We start from the raw sequence: 12,538 nt of genomic DNA on the forward strand, positions 1-12,538 counted from the left end.
TTACCAGTCATCGGAGAGGAAGGCAACTCAGGAAGATCCATGAAACAAACCACAAGCGACCAACAACTACGATGGATGACAACAATCTTGGACGACGACAACGCATGATCAACAACTACGATCACAGATCATGAGCAATGGTGACACCAAACGAGAGATAGACACCGTAAGAGTGAGATGGATTCACAAGAGATCAAGAAAGAAAAAACCAGGATAAAAGAGACTAATTCTAAAGATTAGTAGCAATCTAATCACGACCCAACTGGTAATGATCATACTTTGGTGTAAGCTAATTACCATCAAGCTTAATTGTTGTTTAAGGATGATCCTTAGTGCATAAGGCCATACCGTTTGGTCTTCGGGTGGTTTAATCAATGTTCTTGACTGTCTGGACCATCCAATTTTTAGTTTAAGGATGATCACTCAATGTTTGGACTTTGGGTGATTTAATTGATATTCTAGTTTAATTGGGCCATCCAGTTTTAGACTTACCAGACAACCATAAAATACATCTACCTTAGGTTTCTTTGTCTTGAAACCCTAGGTTTCCTGTATTTGTTCAACATACCTTTAGTAACTATCTCATTTGTCATAATTTGTACTTGTGAAAAAAATAGGTCTTAGCAGTAGATGACGACGTCCAAGCAAATTGCACATATTATAAAATAATAGGTCACATTCGCAAAAATGGTTACCCTTTACACAACACCTAAGAATAAATCATATTAAAGATTATTTATTTTAACATTAACTAGTCATTAAGTATTACTTATTTGTTGATCATTGTTATAAATTCTAGGAAATCAGGATTTTTGATCCTTGATTATTAGGCAACAATTTAATGTATTTGATTATGTAAATTAATATAAATAAATATTGTGTGGTCTACATTAGACACACTACATTAGATAATTCTTCTTATAGTTTGCATGTAAGAATAGGAAGCATATTGGCATATGAACATAAATTAATGATAAGAGTTTAATCTCCTCATGTGTTAATATCATGAAATACTTTCATGATCGACTTTGATTCAAGGATTACAATCACAATTTCATATTAGAATAATCACTAGAACATAGGAACTTGAATGTGAACAAAAACTAAGCTAGCTATGGATGAATGAATTAAAGGGGAAAAAAGGGTTAGAAGACTAAGGCTTGGATAAAGAATGGTGAACCATTTGTAGAAGAGGACTCATTGCTTCTATGAGAAAAGCTCCAAGTGTTGAATAACCACATGCTTTCATGGAACCAAAATAAGATTGTAATAAGCTTTTCTCACCCTCAATGACAATAACCAATCTCAATTCTATACATACCAAAAGTGTTTTTATAAAGGCTGTAGGACAAGCCATTCTCAAATGTAAATGCTAATTATGATGAAATCAAATGCAAACTCCTATTCTAGAACCAACTGACCAAAAATTAAAAGGAAAATAAGAGGGAAATTTGAATTTAAAGTTCAAATCCCTAATAAAGTGCTAATCACCGAAAATCAAGTGCCATGCCATGTGCTTGGTCATGCTCTCCTTGCCTCTTTTAGAACATGTTTTTGTTGTTAATAGAATACTAAGTGTTCTACTAGAAGTCGTAAGAAGGTTATAGAGATCTCTTTGTAATTATTACTTTGGGGTTAGAGTTCTCTATATAGAGAGGCTGTACTGTTTCAAATTAATCAATTAAACAAGAATTATTTTTTTAGATAGTTGGTATTAGAGCTCTCAATCTTAGGAGTCCTTCTTCCGCATTTCTTCTTTATTGTCTTAGTTATTGTTGTTTTTAGGATTGCCTGAACTATACCCATTCCCTTTAAATACTGGGGTTGGTTTAAGTGAATCCAACTTGTGGTTTTATTGTTGCTGCTGCATCGTCTACAGGAGTTGTTGCCAAAACTTTTGCTGAAGCCAACACCGAACCTTTTGTCGGTACAGTTACAGAGCTTCTACCATTGTCATCGCCAAAATTGTTGCTCACTCAAGTTATGGTCTTCATGGGGTATCGACAAGCACTTCCTTGGAGATAGAAGTATCTTTCTAAAGAAATAGTATTGTAAGACCACTGGAGTTTCCATACAACAAAAATAAAGTTCAAACTGGATACTCACATCAAATAATTATTTTATTAATTAACATCAACTAGAACCAATATATATGATTTACAAATAAGTATATAAGAATAAAATATAAACCTGCTTCATCTTGCTCAAGTCAAGTGAGAAGACAAGAATTGAACCCTACATCCTCTCCGGCTAAACCAGGAGACTACCAAACTGGTGACAGGCAAATGCCTCATTTTAACTTTCCAAAATGACCCATGCCAGATTTGAATGATAAAGATCACAGCCTTGTTGACATGAAAATGAAGTTTTCTATAAAGAAGGAGGGGGATAAATTGTCAATCCCGCATACCAAGTTCCACCTCAAGTTCATCATCTTCTTCAAACAGCTTCAGAAGACGAGCATGCTGCTCTTCTCTCTTCTTCCTTTGCCATAATTTGAAAAGAAAAACACAGAATGCTATGACAGTCACCATTCCAAGGCATATTATAATTATCCTGAGCCCCACAGAGCTTCTTGAAGCATGATGATTCACATCTTCATTCTCATGTTTGGCATCTGAAGGGTTGTTGTCTAGGCCTTCAAGGACACAATTTTCATTAGCCACCGATATTAGAGGCAGGGAATCACTCCTGCTTTTTTCTTGTAAGAAATTAAAATAGATCAATGGACTAAAAGAATTTGTTCATTTACAGGTATATGATACATAAAGTTACAAATGTAGTAACACAGGGAAAAGACTAAATTGCTAGATTTAACTAACTTGTAAAAGGGGGAATTTCAAGAGCTGTTAAAATCTTATTCAGTTGTCCTCTACCATACGCAGCCAGCGATCTAAAATGAACGCCAAGGATTCCTAATCAGCGTAACACCAGAGATAATTTCCTTGGCAAAACCTAATAACTATCTGCACTTTACCTCGGTAGCTTTGTTAACAGTGATAACCAAACGATGCAAGTCGAACCCAGTTAAACGAGCATAATTAGATTCAATATGCAAATTATCAGAATATCCACATAGAACACTTCTATTTCATTTTATTGCACAGAAAACCCTATAATTCATAAATTGTTCTATACCCTCAAATCAGCATTCATGGAATTCTCTCCTAACAGCAAGACGCAAATTCAAGGAAAAAAGTAAGAGATACCCGAAAGGAGTTGCAGATGCAGAGAAATCAAGGCCAGGAGAAATGGGTTTCGCAGAGATATTCGGAATAGCATCGTGACTGACTTCTTTTCCCTTCTCTCTGCGCCTCTCTCTCTCAACAAATCTAGTTGAGACGTAACTTCAACTATTTCAATTTTCACAACTACGATCCAACATCAGACAGTCAGCTATGTTAATTTTTCTTCACCTTCTCTACTTTACTACCTGTATCTAGTTTTTTAACCTCCATGGATTTTGTAATTTCTCTTTACATATACCACCATTAGCAATGCTTTCTATGGTACCTTATTTTATAAATGAGTGCTAAAAAATTATTTTTATTTATAATGAATACGAAAGATATTTTTGTTTTTATAAAGGGTGTACAGATAAATTATAATTGTGATTATAATTATAAAATTATAATTCATATTCGTTTTTTAAGAATTTGTTGTATCTTTGATAGAAAACAAATTATTAATTAATTTCTTAAGATATTTAAATCTATTTAAAATATTAACTTATTTCGTGTTTTTGCAATAATGATCATTGCTACGAACAATATTTAATTGAAGAGACCATATAAACATAATAATATCATTATCCTTTATAATACGTTTGGACATGTACAATTAGAGTTCAAAATGCAATTTGATACTGGTATTCAATTCAAAATAACGAAGAGTATATATATATATATATATATATATATATATATATATATATATATATATATATATATATATATATATATATATATATATATAAAAGTATGGGTGGTAGTTGGAAGGGTGGAGGAAATCCTTTAAGTTTAATAGCTTACTTGATCTTTATGTTTAAATGGTTTTTTTTTTTTAGTTTATTATTTAGTGTATATATCGAATCTCAAAGTTATCAAAATTGTATAAATAAAACCCCTTTCCTTAAATTGATAGAAACGGAGTTAACTTCGAGACGAAGAAATCTACACATCTTCTTCTATCTCCTTTGTTTTTCCTATAATATCTCAACTTTTTCTCTCTTTTCTATATATTTATTAAATACTTTTTTTTTTCCTCTCACCTTCAACCACAACCTCTACCTCCCGAATTATTAGAAAGGTAGAGAAGAGAAATTGAATGAACGGTCAACAACACTCATACCTTTCGGTCACTTGAACCCTCAAGTATTCACTCACACCGTTCGGTCATTAGCTTACACCATACTCAGCAACACTAATAAAATGTTGGAACCCTTAAATATTCACTCACACCATTCGGTCATTTGCTTACACCATTCGGTCACTCACATCATAAGGTCACTCACACCGTTCGGTTATTTATACCGTTCATTCAATTTCTCTTCTCTACCTTTCTAATAATTCTGGAGGTAGAGGTTGTGGAGGAAGGAGAAAGAGAAAAAAAGTATTTAATAAAGATATAGAAAAGAGAGAAAAAGATGAGGAATTGCACGAAAAACAGAGGATAGAGAAGAAAATGTACAAATTCCCTCGCCACTTCAGTTGGGAGTTAATTCCATTTTTGTCAATTTAACGAAAGGGACTTGATTCATAATTTTTTGACAACTTTGGGAAAGATGTACAAATGGTATACAAATATGTAGAAAGGTGTAGAAAGGATTTCGAAATGATGTAGAAAGACGTAGAAACGATGTACCAAGGGTGTACAAAGGGTAAAGGTAGAAAAAGGTAGAAAGGCTATATACAAAAGGTGTAAAAAGAGTGTACAAAGGATGTACGAAGAGTGTAAAAAGGTTGTACAAAGGGTGTATAAAAGGTGTAAAAAGAGTGTACACCAATTCTACTTCTTTTTATAAAATATGTAGAAAAGCTGCAGAAGTATGTAGAAGGGGTTTCAAAAAGGTGTACAACGATGCAGAAAGGGTATACAAAGATATACAAAGATGTAGAAGAGGTTTACAAAGGTTATACAAAGGGTGTACGAATATATACAAAGATGTACAAATAGGTAAGAAGGATTTACAAAGGACGTACAAAGGTTGTACACAGGGTTTACAAAGATGTAGAAAGACTATACAAAGAGTGTACATAGGGTTTAAAAATGATGTACAAAAGGTGTATAAAGGGTATAAAAATGGTGTAGAAATGATATACAAATGGTGTACGAAGGGTGTATGTAGGTTGTACAAAGGTGTACACCATTTTACATCTTTCTACAAAACATATAGAAAGACTGCAAAAAGATGTATAAAGGGTATACAAAGGATATAAAAAGTGTGTAAAGGGTGTAAAAAGGGTGTACAAATGGTATACAAATGGTATATAAAAGGTGTACAAAAGGTGTAAACCCATTTTATATATTTTTACAAAATATGTAGAAAGGCTGTAAAAGGATGTACAAAGAGTATACAAATGATGCAGAAAGGGTGTACAAATGGTGTACAAAGAATGTACAAATGATTTACAAAGGGTGTACAAAAAATGTACAGTGGGTGAACAAAGGGTGTACAATGGGTGTAGACCCATTTTACATATTTTTAAAAAGTATGTAGAAAGACTACATAAGGGCGTACAAAGGGTGTACACCCATTCTACATTTTTTTACATAATATGTAGAAATGTTGCACAAGGTTGTACAAATGATATATAAAATGTATATAAAGGTTGTAGAAATAATGTACAAATGGTGTATAAAAGGTATACAAATGATGTATAAAGGGTGTACAAAAGATGTAGAAGAATGTATAAACGGTGAACAAAGAGTGTACAAAGGGTGTATAAAGGATGTACACAAGGTGTACAAATGCATGTTTTCACTGGTACATTAAATTACTCTACATACTCACTTCATATTTGATTATTTTTCTTGCACCTCTATGATTCTAAAATGCTTGATCTTCAAAAGTTTTTGAAAGGTTTTTTAGGAAAATATTACTTTGAAATTCACAGTTGGAATCCAAACTCACTCGAAAGCAATGGAATCGATTGAAAAATTAATTCATTCGACTTGATCATAACAGGGTTATAAATTCCATTACTGAAATTTGGTTATTATGTTGATTGATTATTTTCTTCTGATTATCTGCAATATATCTCTACTTTGCAATGATTGTGCATTTCTTATGTGAGATGATATTGTGAGATTGTATCTTTGCATGATAAAAAGGGTGTACAAAAGAGTGTAAAAAGGGTGTACAAAATGTGTATAAAGGGTGTACATAGGTTGTACAAAGGCTTTATAAGTGGTGTATAAAGGGTATACAAAAGGTGTAGAAATGATGTACAAATGATTTACAAACGGTGTATAAAGGATTTATAAAGGGTGTAGAAAGGGTATACAAAGGTAGTACAAAGGGTGTACGAAGGGTATAGAAAAAATGTAGAAAGGGTGTACAAAGGGAGTACAAAAGTAGTACAAAGGGTGTTCAAAGGGTATACAAATGGTGTACAAAGAGTATATAAAGGGTAAAAAATGATGTACAAAGGGTATACAAAGGGTAAATAAAGAGTGTACAAATGATGTACAAAAGTTGTACAAAGATAGTAACGAGGGTGTATAAAGGCATATAAAGTATGTAGAAAGAGCGTACGAAGGGTGTACGAAGGGTGTGCAAATATGTAAAAATATATAGAAAGGGTGTACAAATAGTGTGTAAAGGATGGTCAAAGGGTGTACAAAGTGAGTACAATGAGTGTACAAAGAGTGTATAAAAGGTGTAAATATGGTGCACAAAGAATGTATAAATGATGTATAAAAGGTGTAGAAAGAATGTACAAAGGGTGTACAAAGGGTATACAAAGGGTGTACCAAGGGTGTACCAAGGGTATAGAAAGGGTGTACAAAGGTGTACAAGGGGTGTAAAAAGGGTGTACCAAGGGTATACAAATGATGTACAAATGGTGTACAAAGGTGTACAAGGGGTGTACAAAGGGTGTAAAAAGGGTGTACAAAGAGTGTTTAAAGAGTGTACAAAAGGTGTACAAAAGTTACATAAATGTTGTATAGAGAGTGTACAAAGGGTGTACAAATGTCGTATAAAGAGTGTTCCAAGATGTAGAAAGATAAAGAAAGATTGTACAAAGGGTGTATAAAGGGTGTACGATGGGTGTACAAATAGTGTATAAAGGGTGTACATAGAGTGTATAAATGGTGCATAAATGGTGTATAAATTGTGTACAAAGAATGTACAAAGGATGTACAAAAGGGTGTACAAAGGATGTACAAAGGGTGTACAAAAAGTGTATAAATGGTGTATAAAGGGTGTACAAAACATGTAGAAAGGGTGTACCAAGATGTAGATAAATATAGAAAAGGTGTACAAAAAATGTACAAAGGGTGTACATATGGTGTACAAAGGGTGTACCGAGATGAAGATAGATATAGAAAGGGTATACAAAAGGTGTACAAAAAGTGTAGAAAGGGTGGTCGAAGGGTGTAGAAAGTGAGTACAATGAGTGTACAAAGAGTGTATAAACGGTGTAAATAGGGCGTACAAAATGTATATAAATGGTTTATAAAGTGTATACAAAGAATGTACAGAGGGTGTACAATCGGTTTACAAAGGTGTACAAATGGTGTATAAATGTTATACAAAGGGTGTACCAATATAGATATAGAAAGGGTGTACAAAGTGTGTATAAAGAGAGTACAAAAGGTATAAAAATGATGTACAAAAAGTGTACAAAGGATGTCCAAAGGGTGTACAAATGATGTACAAAGGGTGAATCAAGATGTAGATAGATATAGAAAGGGTGCACAAATGATGTATAAAGAGTGTACAAATGATATACAAAGGATGTACAAAAGGTATAAAATGGGTGTGCAAAATGTGTACAAGGGGTGTACAAAGGGTGTATAAAGAGTGTACAAAACGTGTAAAAAAACGGCATAGAAATAATGTATAAATGGTGTACAAAGGGTGTACAAATAATGTACAAAGGGTGTACAAGGATGTAGATAGATATAAAAAGAGTGTACAAAGGGTAAAAAAGGGTGTACAAGGGGTGTACAAAAGGTCCATGAAGAGTATACAAAATGTGTGCAAAAGGTATAGAAATAATGTATAAAGAGTGTAAAAGGGTGTACAAAGGGTGTAACAAGATGTAGATAGATATAGAAAGGATATAAAATGAGTGTACAAAGGATGTAGAAAGAGTGTACAAAGGGTGTACAATGAGAGTACAAAGGGCGTATAAAGGGTGTACATAGAGTGTACAAAGGGTGCATAAATGATGTATAAAGGGTATAGAAAAGGTATACAAAGAGAAAGCTATTTGAAAAATGTTTTGGAGTCGCCACCATAGTTTATTCTGGAAAACTATGGAAAAAACCATAAAAGGGTAAAGCTTAGTCTACGAAAACCAGAATTTCGGGTTCGGGAGTCGGTTACGTGTAGGGAAGGTGTTAGCACCCTACAACGCCTGCCCAAAGGCAGTACCTTTAATTAAATACGCGAATAAATATGTGGTTTGCAAAATGTTTAACTATCCCAAGAACAACAAAATAAAGAAACAAAAATATTTTTTAGGTTTTTGGGCCCGACAAGGATTGACCTTGCTCCTACGTATTCTCATTCAAAATGAGAAATCAAGGTTACGTAGTTCTTTCAGAAAGATTGTTGTTTGAAGATGTTTTTAGTTTTTGAAGATTTTATATTTTTTTGGTATTCTTATATAAAAGAGAAAAAGTTTTTAGCACAAGGCCTACGTGAGCGATCGCACGTGTGCTTAAACCTTTTTCAAAATATTTTTATTTAATTTTTAATTTTGGTAAAAGAAAAGGAAAAGATTTTTAGCAAATTTTGGTAAAAGAAAAGGAAAAGGTTTTCAGCACAAGGCCTACGCGAGCGGTCGCACGTGTGCTTAAACCTTTTCAAAATATTTTTATTTGATTTTTTAATTTTTTATTTAAAAGTAGATAAAATAAGATAAATAATAAGTATAAAAGTAGAAATAAAATAAGTTGATAAATTACCAAATAAATATAAAGAGTAAAAATAAAATAAAATTTAATGATAGAATAAAAGTGTAGTGGTGTATAGATAAAAGATGGGGTGCCTAAACTATTCTTAGAAAACTAATTGGGCCTAAACCCAAGTGGCCAAGGGTGCATCTTAGAAAAACAAGGGGTGCAAATTTAATTTTTGTCAAATATCATATTGGGTCCGAGCCCAATTGAAAAAGGACACGACTTAGGAAAAACAGGGGGTGTAGGAAAGAGTTATTGTTGTGTTGTTTTTTTTTTCTTTTTACTCGGCCCAATGACTAAGAAGAAAATGGAAGGGGTGCAAGGATAAGAAATGGGAGTGCTAGAAGCAACGAAAATTTTAATGTTAAACCCCAACACCAGCCCAAGATCTTCCTCTTGACCTAAATTCCCACAGGGGTTCGAGTTCTTCATCTCATTTCTCACTCACTAGACTCAGGTATCCCAACCTTCTTTCTCTCTCGCACTCAAGAACCGAAGCTTCTCCAACCAGCACCGAGACTCCGCCTCACCAGCAGTCGCACCACCTCCGTCAAATCGCCGGATGTCTTCCTCCGAAACCACCACCAGCGACATCGCCCCTTCTCCTCCCTTCCGTAGCAGCCAAGGGTTGGGGCTTTCCTTCCCCGCTATCACCAAACCCATCGTCGGCAACTCCTTTAAGGGCATCCACCTCGCCAGAAACCCTAGGGTTTTCTCACCCCCCAAACCCTGAAGGCTAATCTCGCGTGCGAGAGGGAGACATCTCCACCAACGGTGATTCGCCCTTGCTGCCGTCATCGAGGAACTGACCACCGCCGCTTGCAGTCCACAAACTCACCATGAACCACCAGGGATGCCTCCAACCACAGTAACGAATCAGTTTTGCCCCGCCACCTATTGCGTATGAACGGGAGATTCCTTCACTTCCAAACAGCGAGCACTTACTGTTATTCGTTAACGGAGAATCGAAACCCTTTCTCGTCGAACACTATTCAAGCGAAACAACAATCGAACGTCCTGAACGTACCAGAGATTAATCTCCTCCACAGCTGCCATCACCCTGAATCTTTCCATCAACCTAACTGCCGAACCCCTGAGCAACTTCTTTCTTCTATTGCTAAATCTATTTGGCTGAGTGAATTTCTCATTACCGATTGAATTTTATTGATGGTTTGTATTGGGAAAAAATTTGAGCAATGGAAATTGTCTGATGAAGAAAAACTGCGATGAAAATGGTTTTTGTTGTATGACTTTCTGCATTTCAGGTAGTTGGGGAAGACAGGTTGATAGTATAATGGAGGCACTTGTGTGTTTGTATATTGGGTAATACTGGGAAGAAACTCAATGCTCACAACACCATGCTCAACAATACAACAGTGCATTCATCAGTAACATACGACAATTTTTCATAACATGGAATAGAAAATTACCTCTTGGAGCTCTTGTAGTTGATCCTGGATATCTCCGGTGATCGGTGAGAGTAACCAGACTCCTCCAGGTAGCTTCTGCTCTGTGACTTTTTGTTTTTTTGCCGAGACCCTTAAACCACTTCTCTTTTCTTTTCAGCTTTCCCTCTCTCTTTGTTCCTTAACCAATTTTCGTTCCCTTCCACCACTACCAATTCTGTTTTTTTCCTTGCCAACTCATCACACCCCTGCTCCCTCACACCCAACACACACAAATCAAATCTTTTCCTCCACGTGTTTTCCACACGTTTTTTCTTCTCTCTTCTTTTCCTTTTTCTTTCTTCTTTTTTTTTTTTAATTTTTAATTAATTAATTTTCATATTTTAATTAATTATACTAGTTATATTAAAATAACAACAGAAAGTAAAATCAAAGTTAACAACGAAAAGAATAAGAGAAGAAAATAAACAATTCAAATAAATTAAAGAATCAAATAAAGAAGAAAACAATTGTTGCAAACACTCGGACGAAATTGAGTGTTAACAGGTGTATACTGGTTGTACAATGGTAGTACGAAGGGTGTATAAAGGTTATACAAAACGTGTAGAAATAGTGTAGGAAGGGTGTACAAATTTATAGAAAAATTTATAAATGGTGTACGAAGGGTGTACAAAGCTAGTACAAAGGGTATATAAAAGTTGTACAATGGGTATACAAAGGGTATACAATGGGTGTACAAAGGGTGTACAAAGGGTGTACAACGAATGTAAAAAAGGTGAGGGAGGGTGTAGAAATAATGTACAAAGGGTGTATAAAAGATGTACAAAGGGTGTACAAAGAGTGTGCAAATGATGTAGAAAGGGTGTACGAAATTTGTACAACCATTCTACATCGTTTTACAAAATATGTAGAAAGGCTGCAAAATTATGTACAAAGAATTTACTAAGGGAAGGGAATACAAAGGGTGTTGAGAGGATGTACCAAGGGAGTGGAAATTGTGTACAAATGGTGTATAAAGGGTGTACATCCATTCTACATCTTTTTACAAAATATACAGAAAGACTACAAAAGGTGTACAAAAAGTATACAAGGGATGCACAAAGGGCATATAAATGTTTTACAAAGAGTGTATAAAGAGTTTACATTGGATATACAAATGGTGTACGAAGGTTGTACAATTGGTGTACAAAGAGTGTATAAAGGTTGTACAAATGGTGTACACTCACTCTACATCTTTTCAAAAAATATTTAAAAATTTTGCAGAAAGGTATACAAAAGATGTAAAAAGGGTGTACAATGAGTGTATAAAGGGTGTACAAAAGGTGTATAAAAGGTGTACAACAAGTGTACAAATGTACAAAGCATATACAGAGGTTGTATAAAGGGTGTAAAAAGATTTTAGAAAAAATGTATAAAGTGTGTACAAAAGGTTTACAAAGGGTGTACACCCATTGTACATCTTATGACAAAATTTGCAGAAAGACTGCAGAAGGGTGTCCATGACGTAAACAAAGGGTATAGAAAGGGTGTAGAAAGAGTTTATAAAAGATGTACAAAGGGTGTATAAATGATATATAAAGGGAGTACAAAAGATGTGCAAAGAATGTATAAAAGGTATACAAAGGGTGTATAAAAGGTGTACAAACTATGTACACCAATTCCACATCTTTTTACAAAATATGTAGAAAAACTGGAGAAGGACGTACAAAAAATAAAAAAAGGGTGTACAAACGATGTATAAAGAGTATAGAAATGTTGTACAAATTGTGTATAAAGAATGTACAAAGGGCATAGAAATGGTGTACAAAGGTTGTATAAATAATGTACAAAAGTTGTTTAAAGGGTGTACAAATGGTAAAATATGTCGAAATGTTGTAGAAGGGTGTATAATAGGTGTTGAAAGGGTGTACAAAAGATGTATAAATGGTGTACAAATGGTGTATAAAGGTTGTACAAAGGGTGTAGAAAGGGTGTACAGAGGGTGTACACCAATTCTA

General features: G+C 34.3%; 1 protein-coding gene across 2 annotated transcripts; it reads right to left on the reverse strand.

The window, feature by feature from the left end:
- Nucleotides 1-2,083: 2,083 nt before the first annotated feature.
- On the reverse strand, nucleotides 2,084-3,482 carry LOC106775386. Of its 2 annotated transcripts, none has more exons than XM_014662505.2 (2): nucleotides 3,210-3,482; nucleotides 2,084-2,701 (listed from the first exon to the last, which is right to left on the reverse strand). In XM_014662505.2, the coding sequence occupies exons 1-2, from the start codon at nucleotides 3,280-3,282 to the stop codon at nucleotides 2,397-2,399; spliced, it is 378 nt and encodes a 125-aa protein (XP_014517991.1). In that variant the 5' UTR covers nucleotides 3,283-3,482; the 3' UTR covers nucleotides 2,084-2,396. The 2 variants fall into 2 exon arrangements, with proteins under 2 accessions (XP_014517991.1, XP_014517992.1); XM_014662506.2 differs by having other exon boundaries at nucleotides 2,084-2,638; nucleotides 3,210-3,470.
- Between the last annotated feature and the right edge of the window lie 9,056 nt (nucleotides 3,483-12,538).

The sequence above is a fragment of the Vigna radiata genome, chromosome 10, assembly GCF_000741045.1.
Source record: "Vigna radiata var. radiata cultivar VC1973A chromosome 10, Vradiata_ver6, whole genome shotgun sequence".
NCBI classification, from domain to species: Eukaryota; Viridiplantae; Streptophyta; class Magnoliopsida; order Fabales; family Fabaceae; genus Vigna; species Vigna radiata.